At 49.6% G+C, this 18,895-nt stretch overlaps 1 protein-coding gene across 5 annotated transcripts in view; it reads right to left on the bottom strand.

The window, feature by feature from the left end:
- Positions 1-18,895, bottom strand: part of trpm3 (transient receptor potential cation channel, subfamily M, member 3) — a 345,827-nt gene that overhangs the window by 128,945 nt on the left and 197,987 nt on the right. For all 5 annotated transcript variants that reach the window (XM_038804097.1, XM_038804096.1, XM_038804098.1 and 2 more), the window contains exons 2-4: positions 5,817-5,896; positions 4,197-4,401; positions 515-728 (exon numbers count right to left, since the gene is read on the bottom strand). In XM_038804097.1, coding sequence (XP_038660025.1) covers positions 515-728; positions 4,197-4,401; positions 5,817-5,896 — 499 coding nt within the window. The remainder of the gene's footprint in view (positions 1-514; positions 729-4,196; positions 4,402-5,816; positions 5,897-18,895) is intronic.

Below are 18,895 nucleotides of genomic sequence, written 5' to 3' on the forward strand. Positions count from 1 at the left end.
CCTCCCTTTCGCTTCCTGATTCTCTACAATTCCCGGGATGTCCTCGACCATGAAGACGGATGCAAAATACGTCTTCCCAACAGCTCTGTGGGTTGTCCCTCCACCACACGGGCTGCCGTGGTGCAAAATGGTGGCTCTCCGCCCCCTCTAAAGGGCAATTAGGGATGGGCAACAAATGCTGGCCTTGCTAGAGGTCCAGCAAACGCAGGAAAATAACAGGGAAAGGGAACAGCGGCAAAATGAAGAAATTGAGTGGACGGGAAAAATTGGGGCTGGGTCTGGAGAGAGCAAAGACCATGGACAAAGTCAACAGCAGACGCAGGGAATGGAAAAGAAAAACGGAGCGAATGATAAACATATCGCACAAAATATCTGCTCCGATCACAGGCAGAGGGATGTTGCCCACCGACGAAGTAACAATCTCCTTTCAGCAAGACGGCAGTAAAACATGCGCAGTGGACATTCAAGACTCTTGATTTAAATACCGGCAAGGAAAAGGAAGACGAATGCTTACCCGTGTTCACACCTCCAGTAAAGATCCAAGCCCCCGTCGTCATTGCTGCTTTGATTAGACCCTTTCCAAACACTTGCTTGAGTTTAGGTTGGAGTTCAAAGTTCTGGAGGCCCCCGTGGATGGAGATCAGGAGCTTGGGGAGGTCCAGCTGCCATTCCTTAGTCATCAGGTGCAAGAGGAGGTCAGGCTTTGTGTCAAAGGAAACACGCACGTACTACACCAGCAATGAGAAGAAGAGGAGAAACCAGTTACAAGAGGATCTTCCCCGACTTCGCTGCTTTCTGACCTCGCACTGGGATGTCCTCAGGGTATGAACGGAGCGATATAAACACAATGGGATGTGATCCAATCACACTGTTGACTGCGTTCACAATTCCCGTAATGAGAGTTAAATCTCGCCAAAAATGAGATTTGTGGGGCAAAATCTCAAAATGAGATCTTCACCACCCCAATGCCAGTGACGTCATCAGATAATCAGGCGAGATCCTGAGTGCATTCATTAACGTTACAGTAACGGGCTTGACGGCGCTACCTCCACCCTTAAAATATCTTCCCACCCAACCAGCGTGACATCGCGCCGGCGCAAATCATTACCAGTTTCCAAAAAAATGAAAGCTAGTTGAGATGACCATGCCGGGGGCGCACAGATAGGTATGGCTCCCGGGTGGTGAGGGGCATGCCAGGGCATTTCCCCCTGGCACTCTGGTAGTGCCCCTGGTACTGCCCTCCCCAGAGGACACTGCCAGGGCTCCCTCTGGGGGGCTCCATTGCAGAGGTTCCCCCATATCCATGGAGGGGTTGGGGGGGGGGGGGGGTGTTGCCCATTTTTATGGAGGATCGTGAAGTCAGTGGGGTGGGGGGGGGGGGGGATGGGTTCTCTGTGTCCGTGGGGGAGTTGGCCCCAAAAGCCGTCTCTGCGGCCAGCGAGCTTCACACTGGCTTTCCCGCCCTGGTCAACGTTCTGCGCATTATTGGGCAGATTCCAGCCTCTCATTCTTCATTTGTGTGCTCAATTGACGATTGCAGTGAATTGTTTGAAGAACCAGGAGCAGGAGAAGAGGCCATTTGGCCCTTCGAGCATGTTTCACCAATCAACAAGACGATGGCTGATCTTCTAACTCAACTTCACCTTCCTGCATTCTCCTTGTTTCCGTAACCCCCTTTAAATGCCCAAACATCCACTGATCTCGGTCTGAAGTATACTCACCAATCGAGAATCCACAGCTCCCTGGGGTAGAGAATTCCAAAGATTCACCGCCCTCTGAGTGAATAAATTCCTCATCATCTCTCTGTGAAATGACTGACCCCTTATTCTGACACTGTGACCCCCCCCTTGTTCTGGATGCCCCAGCTGGATGGAAACATTTTCTCAGCACTTACCATGCTAAACACCTGATGAATTTTATGGGCACGATTCTCCGCAAATGCGGCGAGTCGTAAAGGCTGCTGTGAAACAGGCCGTGTTTCATGGCAGCCTCCGCGCCCCCTCCCAGGACCCGATTCCCCCCCCCCCCGGGCGGGGTTAGCAGCGCAGCCCCGTGAAGCACGGCATCGCGGGCTTAGCGACCGTCGCTAAGCCCGCGCGCCAAGCGTCACGCCGGCTGATGCGCACGATGACATCAGCCGTGCATGCGCGGATGACGTCATCACGCATATGCGTCAAACCGCGCATGCGCGGGCCGTCATGCCCCTCAGCTGCCCCGCGGACTGATCCTGCGGGGCGGCGAAGGAACAAATAGTGCGCGGGTTTCGGACCCGCTGCCCGTGATCGGTGCCCACCGATTGCAGGCCCATTCCACCCTTGGCACGGCCGTGGTGCGGCCGTGCCAATCGGTGCCATGGTTGTCCGGGACGGCACTTTGCGGCCGTTTTCACGAACAGTGAGAGCAGGTGTGTTTGCGTTCGTGAAAACGGCCGTAAAGGCCTGGGAACTCGGCCCATCGGCCTGGGGAGAATCGCTGTTCGCCATAAAAAACGGCGAGCAGCGATTCGTGTCGTGGGGCGGCCGTTGGGGGGGGGGGGGGAGAATAGCAGGAGCGTGGGAAAAATGTCGGGAAGGCCCTCCCGCTATTCTCCGTCCCGTCGTGGGCAGCGGAGAATTGCGCCCTATATCTTTCAAACAGCACATTCTAGAACACTTATAACACATGCCCCTCATCCCGGAACCAGTCCAGGGAACTCTCATTTCACTCCCCCTTGGAAAAGTATGTCCTTCCTTAGATAAGGAGACCAAAACAACTTCCGGTGCTACAGGTGTGGTATCGTCAATGCCCTCGAAGCAGTTTGACTGAGGCCCTGGTGATTTCCACCTTCTCCTTGTGACCATAATGCCGAGTCTATTAAGAACTATAGAAGTTACGGAGAAAGAAAATAACTACTGGGTCCAAAAGCAGCTGATGCCCCCACATACAGGTCAGAATCTTGTGCCAGTGGAGGGGGTGGCAGCCGCTAGCTGGGAAGGCCTGGCAGTGATACGTGACAGTCAGACGATCGACAGGTCAGCCGCAGACCTTTCCCTGGGGTCAGGAACCCAGGGGCAGAAGAAGTCCCGCCTTCCAAGAGTTGCCAATCAGAGGCCAGATGCTCTTATGAATGGCAGTGCCACCGGGATGTCAGTGGCTTGAGTCAGAACGACACCTACCCAGGACCCATGTGAGGAATGTGAGAACGACACCTACCCAGGACCCATGTGACACCAAGTTCACGGGGGTGGGGGTCAGGGCGGGAGAGGGCTGTAGGGGAGTCAACAGCAGGGTTGCCAACTGTGATTTTTCGTCACATGACTTGCCACACTCCAGCCATTGGTCACCTGACACATCCACCTTGTGATTCACTGCCTTCCTGAGCCAATTGGATAGCAGAAAGAATCATGACCTGATTGGATAATGTGTAACTGTCAATCAAAAAGACTTTTATCCCCATTTTGAATGTTTCTATAACTGGAAAAGAGAAACGTTCGGAGAAAATTGAAAGTTGTATTTTAATGCCCCAGTGATATTTCTCCAGGGTTGCTTCCAGCAGTGTCCGGGGTATTGATCTTCAATTCCTGGAGATTTCAGGCCAATCCTGGAGGGTTGGCAAGCCCAGTCAGCAGCAGAGGCAGGGCGGGTGGCTCTCCTCAGGAACCCCCCCCCCCTTTCCAATACTGCGTCCCTTAATCAGGCACCCTGGGTTTGCTTGTTGTCCATGCTATAAGGTGAATCCCTTCCCCCCCCAAACAAAACCTGCCACTGAGTTAATACCAGAGGTGGCAAAATGAGGCCCTTTGAATGGCCATTAATTGGCCACAAAAGCCTCAATTGGCAGTGTCAATGTGTCTTTATAGCTGGACTTAGTCAGAATGGGCCTGGGAATGTGGCAATGCCATCAAACCTGACACAGGGGAAGGCACAAGATTCCGCCCATAGTCTGCATAATCCCCAACCACGGCGATTCCTGCAAGGGGTGGGACTGGAAAATGTAGACGCGGGTTTTACGTTGAAGTCTTTGGCATCAGACTCAAAACAAAAACATCTCCTGACTGAGGGGAGGGCGAGTGCCACCACCCCAGATGGGGCAGACCCTCTGATTGCAACCCAGTTAACCAATGTCAACAATTAACTCTTGGGCCACATCTAGACTGACGCCCCCTCAGGACGAACGCATCAGGGTCTTTAGAGAACATCAGAAGTGTGCTGGTTACCATGGCTTTGTTCGAGTGTCCGCCTCCCTGAAATTCAATTGTCCCGAAGGCGTCCGTTGGGCTGAGCTGTGTGTGTTTGCTGATCGACCACTTCTCCGAGTGCAAGTCATTCTTCGTGATTCTGCTCTCGGCGCTTTCGTTCTGACTGATGGAAATAACGGGGGGCAATCCGACATGTTGGCCCATTAGTCGCCCACAGCAACACCTGCCACAGAGGAAACAAAGCCCAAACATGCCTTACTCTCCCTTAAACAGAAGCAAAATCTGACTAGGCCCCATTGGAAGGATTATGCTGTACAATTCTATGGGTTGGGTTTTACCATTTTCAGCAGGGAGGGGGAGGCGGAACGGGAAATGGGGCGGTGGACAGGGTGAGGTGGTTGCGGGGGGGGGGGGGGGGGGGGGGGGGGGCAGAGAATTGGCAAACTTCAACTTATTGGCCAGGAATCCGGTTGACAATGCACCACAGGGCGCCAACAATCTCTGATCCAGGGGATCGGACTGAGCTGATGGCGAGCGAGAGGCAGAGGGCCTACCTCCTGGGGGCGGGGGGGGGGGCGGGGGGGGGGGGGGGGGGGGGGAAGAGAGAGAGAGAGAGAGAGAGAGAGAGAGAGAGAGATATTTCAGACCCTCTCAACTGCTCTGTATGGAACCCGCAGAGCAGATCTCAATCTTCCCTTTGTTGGATTTCCTTGGAGTTAGCAAATAGGAGGGGGCAGGGATGCTGAGAGCAGCTGTACAACAACAACAACTTGCATTTATATAACAAAAGCTGTCCCAAGGCACGTCACAGGAGCAAAACCCAAACAAAATTCGACTCTGAGCCACGCACGGAGGGGACAAGGAGGAGGTTTTAAAGAGCATTCTAAAGGAGAGGAGAGATTTAGGAAGGACATTTCTGAATGTACCACCCAGCCAGCTAAAAGCATGCCTGGTCAATGGTGCTGTGATGAAAATCAGGGACGCGGAATTGGAGGGTCATAGAATCATAGAATTTATAGTGCAGAAGAAGGCCATTCGGCCCATCAAGTCTGCACCGGCTCTTGGAAACAGCACCCTACTTAAGCCCACGCCTCCACCCTATCCCCATAACCCAGTAACCCCAGATAACCTTTTTGGACACCAAGGGCAATTTATCATGGCCAATCCACCTAACCTGCACATCTTTGGACGGTGGGAGGAAATCGGGGCACCCGGGAGTAAACCCACGCAGACACGGGGAGCGCGTGCAGACTCCGCACAGACAGTGACTCAAGCCGGGAAGCGAACCTGGGACTCTGGAGCTGTGAAGCAACCGTGCCAACCACTGTGCTACCGTGCTGCCCACAGCGATCTCAACGTTGGAGGTGATACCACCACGGGGATCGAGCGAGGAGGCCATGGCAGTATCTGAAAACCAGCTTGAGAATTAAAAAAAATCACTCAAATGCTTTTTCAGCCCCCTCAATACCAATCAGCAATTGAAATTGTGGTTCAGAGGAATTGACCACTTCATAAGTAGAAAAGTCTACAATGAGGTTTTCCACAATTAAAATGAAGTTAAAGTCATTTATTGCAACTGGCTCCACTGCCGACAGCAAGAAGTATTTAATGCACCAGCTGCATCAACAGATGTATTACCTATGGTGGTCTTTGGTGCTTGGTATTATATGGACACATTCTCTCTTGCAAAACGCTCTCTCTATCCATGATTTCTGAGCCTGAAAAACAGAGAAAGAGTAAGATTTTAGTGCAATTGGAACAGTAACTACAGGAGCGAATGTCGTTGAAAAGATGGTGAATTTTAGATTTATTTCCAAAACAAATCGCTCATGGTGAGCGCTTCACTTGGCTTCACGTGCGATTGATATAAACCCGGACCGAGCCGCGCACACGGGGAGAGAGTTCAGCAAAAGTAAAATCCTGCAGACCCGGGGATCCCGAGATAAAAAACAGAAAAGGCTGGAAATACTCAGCAGATCTGGCGGTGTCTGTAGAGAGAGAGAGAGAGAAACAGAGTTAGCGTTTCGAGCCTGTATATGTTTTTTGTTTGACCTCATAGCAATTCATCCATAATCGGCTAAACCAGCACAGAAAAAAATATTTTGAACATATCCAGTTCAATGAAGAAAAAGTTAAGAAAATGACCCCAATTTAATTAGCAGACACTTCTGTATGGGTTTTAAAAAGTTATTTTCAGTCATTTAAGATCAGGTAACTCACAGTTGCTGGGTTGATGATGTGATTTATTTTGTGGTCTGCCCATTTTCAACCAAGCCAATCAAACTGCCCCAGGTTGCCACTCTTAAAATATGGCAAGGAATATTTTCGAAGGCAACTTTTTCCAAAGATTTTTCTTCACCTTGCGCTGGGAAATTCTACCTTTGAAGAAGAGCGAGTGCGTTGAGCAGAAACCCGAGGGAAATAAAAATTTAACCGGAGCTATTTCAAACACAGTTTACACCCTAGTTAATGCACCATTTCATCATGTTCTGAAGGTGATGTTACACTGAATTCTGGAAGATCAAAGGAAGTTTATTTTGCTGGTTTATTGATGCTTTGCCTTCACTCAGAATCACAATTATTTTATCCTTACACTGCCAAAATTAGCACTTGGAGAAAGTTTAAACTTTGTGAATGGCATACAAAGGGTCGGAACAGGAATAGGCCCCTTTCACCCCATCTGGTCTGCTCCACCATTCATGGCCAATAATCTAATTCCACAGCTCTCCAGGGTAGAGAATGCCAAAGGTTCACCACCCTCTTGAGTGAAGAAATTCCTCCTCAGCTCGGTTTCAAATGGCCGACCCCTTATCCTAACATTATGTCCCCTGGTTTTAGACTCACCAGCCACGGGAACCATCGTATCGACATCCACCCTGTCAGAATTTTGGAAGTTTCATGAGGTCACCCCTCATTCTCGGAAATTCTGGGGAATACAAAGCCGGTCCCCTCAATCTCTCCTCCTACAACAATCCCGCCATCCCGGGGGATAATTTGGCGAACCTCCATCGAAGTTAGGGGCTGGTTTAGCACACTGGGCTAAATCGCTGGCTTTGAAAGCAGACCAAGGCAGGCCAGCAGCATGGTTCGATTCCCGTACCAGCCTCCCCGAACAGGCGCCGGAATGTGGCGACTAGGGGCTTTTCACGGTAACTTCATTTGAAGCCTACTTGTGACAATAAGCGATTTTCATTTCATTCACTCCCTCCATTCCAAATACACCCCTCCTCAGACCAGGAGAACAAAACCGTCCACGATGCTCCAGGTGAGATCTCACCAAGGCTCTATTTAACTGCAGCAGGACAACCTTACTCCTGTATGTCATGTTCTGTAGACTGGCCGATGTGAATGATGAACTACAGAACATCTAGTTTAAATAATTTATTATGAAACAACTGGCCTGATAAAGATAACTAGAATAAATAAAATAATAAACTACTAACACTCACTAACTATTATAGAGCTACTGCAAAATACATCTATCCTCCAACACAACTTACTCCCAACTCCCCAGACACAGGGTCACGTGGGTTTACACTGCCACCTGGTGATCGGAGGTCGTGTATAATATTATGTACCAAATTGCTTTATGCGTATAACTACACTGTACTCAAAACCCCTTGCATGAAGGTCAACATATCGTTTGCCTTCCAAATTGCTCGCTGAACCTGCATTCAAGATTTTAGTGATGTAGAAACAGGGACGCACAGATCCCTTCGGACACCCGCACTGCCCAACCTCTCACCCTTTAAGAAGTGAATAACCTCACATTATACTCCATCTGCCATGTTCCTGTCCATTCACTTCGCCTGCCCAAATCCCCTGGAAACCTGTGAAGCAGCTGTGAACTAACTGAATGGCAGAGCACGACACTCAAATCTCCCCTCCCGTGTCGAGATGCCTATATTTCTAATCGTTACTTTTCACCCCCTTGTTAATCAAGACTCTATCCAGCTCTGCCTTAAAAATATTCAAAGACTCCGCCTTTTGAGCAAGAGAGTTCCAGTGACTCACATCCTACTGTGAGAAAATGTTTCTCCTCATCTCCGACTTAAACGACAGACCCCCTCATTTTTAAAAGAGTGACCCCTAGTTCTGGATTCTCTGACAAGAGGAAATATCCTCTCCACATCCATGGTGCCCGTACCTCCTAGGAACTTATATGTTTGAATCATGTCACATCTTATTCTTGTAAACTCCAGCGGAAACAAGCCCAGTCTTTCCAAGCCTATCTTCATAAGACAGGGAGCTTCACTGGATGGGAGCGTACCCTCCATGTCTGATGAGGAGGGAGGGATGTGCCCTGATGCCTGTGGGGTGGAATGATGCTCGTGTGGTGGTGGTGGGAGGGGGGGGGGGGGGGGGGGGGGCGTGGTCGCCCCGATGCCAGTGGGGATGGAGTGGGGGGCGGGGGGGGGGGGGGGCGTGGTCACCCCGATGCCAGTGGGGATGGAGTGGGGGGCGGGGGGGGGGGGGGGCATCCTCCGTGTCCGTGGGCGAGTTTTATCTTCAGTGCAGATCAAGGCATCCTTTAGAGATTGCACCCCGCCCTCTGGCTCTCGGACCCCTCCCCACCCTGCCAGAGTAACGACGCAAACCATGCCCCCAGATTCTTTACGCATTAGGCGCCAGTAAATCTGGCCTGGAAACTCGGCTGTGCGACTGGAGATATACGCCGGTTTCCAGTCGAAACCTGACACTGACACATTCTGGGAAAATTTCACCCATTGAATTAAACCTGTCAACTGTGCGACTAAATAGCCCACATATTTGTAAAAGGTAACTTCCAGGACGTGAAGAGCACAGGGCTGGATTGTGAACTCGTGACCCAAGTGTTACACACTGAATGGATATTATAGACACAGCCGATCCTTTGTCAGATATGGACAATGATAATCAGGTGATGCCTATAACAAGCAGCCTGTCCACAGAGCCAGTTTTAGACCTGGGGGACAAGTTGAAAATGTACCCGTTTGTGTTTTCTATCATGCTTTTTATTTGTTCTTGGAATGTGGGCTTCGCTGGCGAGGCCCCTCATTTATTGGCCATCCCTAATTGCCCTGGAGGAGGTGGTGGTGAGCTGTCTTCTTAAACCGCTGCAGTACGTGTGCTGTAGGTACACCCGCAGTGCTGTTAGAGAGGGAGTTCCAGGATTGTGACCCAGCGACAGTGAAGGAACGGCCGATATATTTCCAAGTCAGGATGGTGAGTGACTTGGAGGGGAACTTCCAGGCGGTGGCGTTCCATGTATTTTCTGTCTTGTCCTTCTCGGTGGTGGAGGTCACGGGTTTGGAAGGTGTCCTGGTGAGTCTTAGTGTGTGCCATCTTATAAATGGCACACACTGCTGCTACTGTGCGTCACTGGCGGGGTCCGTAAATGTTGAAGGTGGTCAATGGGGTGCAGTGGCGTGCAGAGGGGGGGGCCGATGGTGCGCTGGCCCCGGGCATCGATTGGATGGGGGCAGCAGCGTGAAGAGAACGGAGCACGCACCGCGGGCGGCCGGAGCGCGCCTGCGCACCGCGGTCGGCCGGAGCGCGCCTGCGCACCGCGGGCGGCCGGAGCGCGCCTGCGCACCGCGGTCGGCCGGAGCGCGCCTGCGCCCCGCGGTCGGCCGGAGCGCGCCTGCGCACCGCGGTCGGCCGGAGCGCGCCTGCGCCCCGCGGTCGGCCGGAGCGCGCCTGCGCACCGCGGTCGGCCGGAGCGCGCCTGCGCATCGCGGTCGGCCGGAGCGCGCCTGCGCACCGCGGTCGGCCGGAGCGCGCCTGCGCGCTTGGTGAACAAAAAGGGCGCGAAATCTCCCGAATCAACGGCAATCAATGCCACCATGGGTGAGTTTTATTTATTCTTTATCTTTATCTTTTGATCCATTTTTAAACTCTTCTCTGCACCCTCTCTATAGTTGTCAATTTACTAAACTGTCGTGCCCAGAATTTGACATTTGGGCCGGGGCACCCATTTGGGAAAGAACCAGTATTTTATGAAGATTCATCATGGCCTCTTAACTTTTGCCCTCTTACCCTTTATACTTAAAGCCCAGGGTCCTATAAATGGGAGATTCTCAGAGACAGGGGCAGCACGGTAGCATGGCGGTTAGCATAAATGCTTCACAGCTCCAGGGTCCCAGGTTCGGTTCCCGGCTGGGTCACTGTCTGTGCGGAGTCTGCACGTCCTCCCCGTGTGTGCGTGGGTTTCCTCCGGGTGCTCCGGTTTCCTCCCACAGTCCAAAGATGTGCGGGTTAGGTGGATTGGCCATGCTAAATTGCCCGCAGTGTCCTAAAAAAGTAAGGTTGGGGGGGGGGGGCGCTGTTGGGTTACGGGTATAGGGTGGATACGTGGGTTTGAGTAGGGTGATCATTGCTCGGCACAACATCGAGGGCTGAAGGGCCTGTTCTGTGCTGTACTGGTCTATGTTCTATGTTCTACTTGACTGGCATAGTGCACAAACAGGCCCCACATGACCAGGGTTTTGTGAAGAAGAAGGGATCTGGAAATGTGTCGACTGTGAAAATTATATTTGTGGAAATTGGGTGAAGTAATGCCGTTGTTTGATGAGACTTGGTGCTAAAGCTTTAGAGAAATGAAGATGGAATTTGATTTGAAGAAGTTCAACGTTTTGAAGGATATTGTGGCTGAAATGAATGTGATACGTGCTGAATGGGCTGACTGAGAAATGTGTGAGATATGTCTTTGTATCCGCTATGTGTAATTTATCGGTCATATTATTGCAATTTTCCTGTTAATTCATGTTTAATTTACGTTGATTTTGGTGTGATTGCTAATATAAAAGTGAAGTTTTGTATATTGGTCTTAGTTGGGTTGTTTGTAGTTTGTTTCCACAAGGGTCATAACAGTATTTCCATGACGTTGCTGCTCTTATCCTTCTCCATGGGGGTTGCAGAGGAGGGAGGCACAACTTTCGAGACATAACATCTCACCCATTGCTGCAAAGCAAAATGACTGAAGAAGAGAACAATATCCCTAGAATCCCAGCGCTAAGGGGAAATTGACTAACTCTTACAGCGCAATTTAACCTCAGGCAGCCGTCCTATACCTTAGAGATGACCTAGAGGCAGCTTGGGGCCTGTCGTGAAGGTGAGTGAGTGCCTTTAAATTTGCTTACCTTTCACCGGGAGCAGGGTTTGAGGGAATATCAGGTAAGCTCTTTGTTTCTTTTTCTTCTTGTTTTTTTAAAATCTAGAGGTGATGTCAGGGAAGGCAGTACAATGCTTCTCCTGCAGAATGTTTGAGGTGAGGGACGCCGTCAGTGTCCCTGCTGATTTCATCTGTGGGAAGTGCACCCAACTCCAGCTCCTCAAAAACCGTGTTAGGGACCTGGAGCTTGAACTGGATGAACTTCGGATCATTCGGGAGGCAGAGGGGGTCATAGATAGGAGCTTCAGGGATTGAGTTCCGGAGCCATGAGGTCATGTTGCAGTTGTACAAAACTCTAGTACGGCCGCATTTGGAGTATTGCGCACAGTTCTGGTCGCCTCATTATAGGAAGGACGTGGAAGCTTTGGAACGGGTGCAGAGGAGATTTACCAGGATGTTGCCTGGTATGGAGGGAAAATCTTATGAGGAAAGGCTGATGGACTTGAGGTTGTTTTCGTTAGAGAGAAGAAGGTTAAGAGGTGACTTAATAGAGGCATACAAAATGATCAGAGGGTTAGATAGGGTGGACAGCGAGAGCCTTCTCCCGCGGATGGAGATGGCTAGCACGAGGGGACATAGCCTTAAATTGAGGGGTAATAGATATAGGACAGAGGTCAGAGGTGGGTTTTTTACGCAAAGAGTGGTGAAGCCGTGGAATGCCCTACCTGCAACAGTAGTGAACTCGCCAACATTGAGGCATTTAAAAGTTTATTGGATGAGGGCATAGTGTAGGTTAGATGGCCTTTAGTTTTTTTCCATGTCGGTGCAACATCGAGGGCCGAAGGGCCTGTACTGCGCTGTATCGTTCTATGTTCTAAAGATAAAGAGGTCAGTGAATAGCTCTAGAACGGGTGCAACTACGTTTTCTATAGGTTTTTTGGTGATATTTAATGAAATATTTACGTGGGGCTTTGGGGCATACAATCAAGATTTGCCCCGGGCATCACCAGACCTCTGCACGCCACTGATGGGGTGCTGATCAAGAGAGAGGTAGTGCCTTGCCTTGGGTGGTGTCGAACTACTGGAGTGTTGTTGGAGCTACACTCATCTGGGCAAGTGGGGAGTTTTCCACCACACTCCTGATCTGCGTCTTATGGACCATGGACAGGTTTTGGGGAGTCAGGTTAGTTACTCGCTTGAGAACTCTGAGCATCTGACCTGCTCTTGTAGCCAGAGTTTTATATTGCTGAGCAGTTAAGGTTTTGAGTGGAAAAGATTAGAAACGTACAAGATCATTTTGAAACACAATTATTTGATAGAAGTTACAAGCCTTGAATCCAACATCATCAGTAAAGAGAAACTATGAGAAATACTTGTGCATTTTAAAGTAGCTAAATGGAGCATTAATGCGAATAAAGACTGTGCTATTAAAAAAAATCTTTTAACCATGGGTGCAAATTGTATATGAGTAATTAATTATATGTTAGGGACTCCCATTTGGGTTGTGGATTTAGGCCAGCTTGCCTCATTGTCGAATAAATACAATGTACCTTTCCTTCATCGTTACCAATGCCACAAAACCGATGTTACCGAAGATATGAGACTTTGAGTTACATCAAATCACTGACTTCAAAGTGTGATTGGCTGCATTTGCATCTTATTATTCCCAGTGGGAAGTGCAGTGTAGGAATTTTATGAATAAGTATTATTACACGCCACAAGAATGGACCAACATCCATGCGATCCTTAATTAAACCCAGTTTTGTTCTTTTTTTTTTGTTTGTGGATTCCCATGGCATTGAACTGCGATATTAAAATCCTTGCAGAGAGTAAAACAACATTCAAGTTTTATTTTTTAATAAAGGAATGACCTTTTACAGGAATTCTCATCTCCTGTTCGGAAATACTTTGCATTCCCCCTTTGTCAATGTGTCCTGCCTCATAATTGACCTCAAGAGTATTTGTCACTAACTAAATATGCTACAATTTAATTGTGCAAATATGCTGACACCGGAGAAACTTCACAATATCCAACTCTTTCCTGCACTCCACATATCTCGTGCTCTCCTTAAAAGTCTAGTTCGTACATTGTAAACATTGATCGGAGCTCTTCAAACATGAGCAAGCCTTCTACAGCAAACAAACTGAGCTTGATTAACCTGTATCGGTCCCGTATGTTTACAGGTTGGCCAGAGATGAAGGGACATGTCTTCATAGAATATGAATTTCATAGAATATACAGTGCCGAAGGAGGCCATTCGGCCCATCGAGTCTGCACCGGCTCCTGGAAAGAGCGCCCTACCCATGCCCACACCTCCACCCTATCCCCATAGCCCAGTAACCCCACCCAACACTAAGGGCAATTTTGGACACTTAAGGGCAATTTATCATGGCCAATCCACCTAACCTGCACATCTTTGGACTGTGGGAGGAAACCGGAGCACCCGGAGGAAACCCACGCACACATGGGGAGAACGTGCAGACTCCGCACAGACAATGACCCAAGTCGGGAATCGAACCTGTGACCCTGGACCTGTGAAGCAATTGTGCTAACCACTACGCTACCGTGCTGCCATTCAGATTTTTATTGAGTTCAAATTTCACCAACTCCAGTGGTGGGATTTGAACCCAGGTTCCCAAAGAATTACCTTGGGGGTCTGGATTAATACCACAGACAAAGTCACTACACCACTGCCTTCCCATTCGCTCCAGAGGGTTGTGAATCTTCGGAATTATCCATCCCGGAGGACTGCAGATGCTCAGTCACCGGGGAAGATTTTTCGATCGCACCCTCCCAGAGACAGGGAAGTCCGCCCGGGGTCAACGAACCTTTAAATGGTCCGTCATATTTCACCGGCGATGATTCCTGCAGTGGGCGGGACCGGGAAAACTGCCCCATTGAGTATGTTCAAGACAGAGATCGATAGACTTGTGGCCACTGAGGAAGCTAAATAATCTATGGATAATGTGAGAATCATGAATTTTGATTCATGACTTTCTTGAATGGCCGAGCAGACGTGAGGGGTCGTTTGACTTATTCCTGTTCCCATTTCTTGCGTCCTTATGTGCCATTGCACTTGACTGTTTAACCCTTTCATTGCTCCTTACTTTAAACTGCCCTCTGGTCATTGCAACTCTCAAAAAACACTTAACAGGCTTGGGCTCGTTTCTCCAGAATAGAGACGGTCGTGGGTGACGTGATTGTTCCAACACAGAAGGGTTCGAGAGGGAATGCATTTCCACTTGTGATGGGAACCCCAAATTAGGGGCCATAAATACAAAATAGTCATTTATCAATCCAGCAGGGAATTCGAGGGAAACCTCTTCACCCAGAGAGTGCTGAGAATGTGGAGCCCGCGTCCACAGGGAATGGTTGAGCTGAACAATACAAAAGGGACGCTGAATAAACACAGGCCTCTGTTGGTGTTCATGCTCCACAAAGCTTCCTCGTACCCTTATTCATCTCACCCCATCAACCTAGCCTTCTGGGTCCTCGCTCCCTCATGTGTGGGGGGGGGGGGGGGGGGGGGCGGACTGGTGTCTCATCGACCCTGCCAGCCTGGAGGTGGGGGGGGGGAGAGAGAGGGGGTGGGGGGGGGGGGGGAGAGGAAAGGGGGTGGGGGGGGGGAAAGAGGATGAAAGGTTGGCTGATGCTGGGTGATTTCGTCATTGAAAGAATCAAAAACAAAAAGCAGGAATCAGCCACGTCGGGTAGAATGAAAAAGAAATGTTTGTTTCTCTGCAGCGTCTTTCACCACCACACACACGGCTGCTCCAAAAGTGCTTTCCGGCCAGTGAGTGCGATTCGTCAGAAGTGCAGTCACTGTTAGAACGATGGGAAAGCGTAACAGCCAATTTGCGCACAGCAAGGTCCCATAGCCAGTAATGAGTGCTAATGGCTTCACTCACCACCTGCAGATGAGCACCAGACATTGGTTACTCATGAGGCCATTAAGCACGTCATTAATTCCATTATAACTGCCAATTGTCAAAACTGAACTCACCCATGGAAAGACAAACAGGTTTATCACTGTCCTCAAAAATAGTTCACATGGTGCTGACATCCCGTCCTATTCCGTTTATTAAAATGCCATTGATCGTTTTACAAAGCGCAGCAGTCCTCATTACCGGAGACCATTCCGAATTCATCTCACCAGCAAGCACACAGTGCGGTAATTTGTTTCAACTTTAATGAGATGAGTGTAAGTCATGCAAAGTACAAACTTGGAAAACATCTTTTGCTTTAACCTTCCCGCTGGGTCCCTCTGGGCTTAAGTCTGCGCTGAAGGAAACTGACAGTGTCGGAGACGTATTTAAGAATAAAGAAATGAATAGGATGAAAAAGGAAACCTTTGATCTTTTTGCAAGTTAGTGGGACAGTTTAACAGAGTGCTTTGCCTCATGGAAAAGCTTGAAGAGAAACACTTGCAGTACGTTAAAGAACCTAAAAAATAAAACCCTTCGCATGGTCTTCATGACTTGTTGGAGTGATAAAGTGATACGGGAGGCAGGATGTGAAGGGCCACAAATGGCAAAGCTGGTTCCCAAATCCAGAACCACCAGACGTTTCTTTACAATAAAACTCTTCCTTTCTTTATCGGGGCACATTCCCTCATACACGAGAAGACACCAGGGGATGGAATTGAAATGGGGGCCAATGACATACCATAGAAAGCATTCTATCGGGCTGCATCACAGCCTGCTATGGCAACTGCTCGGCCCAGGACCACAAGAAACTTCAGAGAGTCGTGAATACCGCCCAGTCCATCACACAAACCTGCCTCCCATCCATTGACTCCATCTACACCTCCCGCTGCCGGGGGAAAGCGGGCAACATAATCAAAGACCCCCCCACCCGGCTTACTCACTCTCCCAACTTCTTCCATCGGGCAGGAGATACAGAAGTCTGAGAACACGCACAAACAGACTCAAAAACAGCTTCTTCCCCACTGTCACCAGACTCCTAAATGACCCTCTTATGGACTGATCTGATTAATACTACACCCCTGTATGCTTCATCCGATGCCGGTGCTTATGTAGTTACATTGTGTACCTTGTGTTGCCCTATTATGAATTTTATTTTATTCTCTTTTCTCCCCGTGTACTTAAATGATCTGTTGAGCTGCTCGCAGAAAAACACTTTACACCGTACCTCGGTACATGTGACAATAAACAAATCCATCCATCCAATGGGTAGTCTTCCCAATGGTTACATTCCCGGAGGATAACAGGGGCGGGGAAGGCGGGGGGCGGTAGGAAGGAGGTAGTAGGGTCCTTCCACCTTCCCTTTCTCCAAAGGTTATGATGAGAGAGTGGGAGAATCCCCTACAGAAATTCTGTCTCAGAATCTCTTTTAATAATAATAGACCTTTAAAAAAATAAATTTTGTGCACCCAATTCATTTTTTCCAATTAAGGGGCAATTTAGTGTGGCCAATCCACCTAACCTGCACATCTTTGGGGTTGTGAGGGTGAAATACACGCAGACACGGGGAGAATGTGCAAACTCCACACGGACAGTGACCCAGGGCTGGGATTCGAACCCGGGTCCTCAGCAATGGGCAGCAGCAATGCTAACCACTATGCCACCATGCTGCCCAATAATCTTTGTTGCCACAATGTGGAAATGCCGGCATTGGACTGGGGTGAGCACAGTAAGGAGTCTTACAACAGCCAGGTTAAAGTCCAACAGGTTTGTTTCGAGTCACTAGCTTTCGGAGCGCAGCTCCTTCCTGAGGTAAATGGTTATTGGTTATTGTCACAAGCAGGCTTACATTAACACTGCAACAAAGTTACTGTGAAAATCCTCTAGTCGCCACACTCCGGCGCCAGCTCGGGTCCACTGAAGGAGAATTCAGAATGTCCAAATTACCCAGTAGCAGGTCTTTCAGGACTTGTGGGAGGAAACCGGGGCACCCGGAGGAAACCCACGCACACACGGGGAGAACGTGTAGACTCCGCACAGACAGTGACCCAAGCCGGGAATCGAACCTAGGACCGTGGCGCTGTGAAGCAACAGTGCTGCCCACTGTGCTACCATGATATCAGTGAATTATGCTTTCCTGGTTGGTATGATGTTTCTCTGCCCACTCTTTCACCAGGGGCATTGGCCCAGTAAAAACCAATGGGTTCATGCCTGTTTTACAATACCAACAACTTGCACTTCTATCTTCTTCCCGTTTTGGGTCGCCACAATGCTGGTTGACTAAACGTCCCCATCACCTCCTGAAATTCACCCAATTCCCTTTCAGCCCCACTGCGTTCAAGTCTCTCGCCACCCCATCTTCCCATCTCCTTCTCCCCTGGCTGCCCGATCTTGATGGCTTGTCTCAACTCATTTCCTCTCCCTCGCTCTCTCGTGCATCTGTATATCACATTTAAAGATGTAGCACCTTTCAAGCAGGAGAAAATATCGAACTGAGCCAGCCACAGAGCAAGGTAAGGAAGTAAAATAAAGAAACGAGAGGTTGGTCAAATAAATGGATTTTAAAGCTGATTTTGAAAGGGGAGAGATAGGGAGGCAGAGAGGGATTTCCGAGCTTTGGGCCTAGCCGCCGATGATGGAAATGAAGGACATGCAATGTCAGAATTGGGGTGTGGGGGGGAGAATAAAGGTCTGGGAGGGTTGGTGGGCTGGAGGGGGCTATAGAGATATAGAACGATGAGACCACAGATGGAGTTGAAGACAAGACTGAGAATTTTTAAATTGCAGCATTTCAGGCAGTGGAATACTCTGGCCCGGATTCTCCGATCTGAGTTCACCGCCAACACCACTGCCAGTGAGAGCCGAGAATTAGACACGCAGCCACTCCGCAGCGGATGGAGCATTCTGTGGTGTCCTTTCGTATTTGTCCTCTCGAGAGCAGGAATTTTCAGGCCCCTGACATTAAAAATGCATTTCCATTTACTAAAATGAGAATCATAGAGCATGCAGAGGGAGGCCACTTGGCCCAACTTGTCCATGCTGGCCCATTAAAATGGTTGTCCAATTAGCCGCACTCCACCATGTCCTCCTCTGAACATTTTAATCCATTCAAGCATTTATCCAAATCCTTTTTAATAAGCTCAGTTAAAATTAGGAAACTGTTGACCATTAATCTGGGATTGAAACAATTGTAAAAGGCTGAATTCTGCTTTTTGCATCTTCCAAGTTGTTCGCAAGCTCTGAAAAGTATTTTTGAGTTTCCACGATCTGGGGCTGGCAAGGATGCCATGGATCTGATGGTTTCGTGCGTGGGGTTTCATTCCTACAGATATTAATTGTTGGCACTGCCAACGTGGCAGTGGCACCTGGGTGCCAGCCTAACAGTGCCAAGGTGTCCAGGTGCCACTGCCAAGGCGCTAGGCTGGTGATGCCAAGCTGGCATCTTATTGCTCAATGGGGGATCGGGCCTGGAGGTGCACTGCGCGGGTGCGGGCGGGAGGAGCCGAGGACCTCCTCGCCCTGGAGATCTCGGGCAGGCACCATTCAGGGTTGGTCACCACAAAGGGAGACCAGACAGGACGACACTTGTGGGGATCTACCAGGGGATCGGAGGCCTCAGGTGCTTGCCCTCTGGGCAGGGTGGCACCTTGGCACTGCTGGTGCCACCTGGGTATCCTGGCACTGCCAGCCTGGCACTGTC

This window comes from Scyliorhinus canicula, chromosome 8, assembly GCF_902713615.1.
Source record: "Scyliorhinus canicula chromosome 8, sScyCan1.1, whole genome shotgun sequence".
Lineage (NCBI taxonomy): Eukaryota > Metazoa > Chordata > Chondrichthyes > Carcharhiniformes > Scyliorhinidae > Scyliorhinus > Scyliorhinus canicula.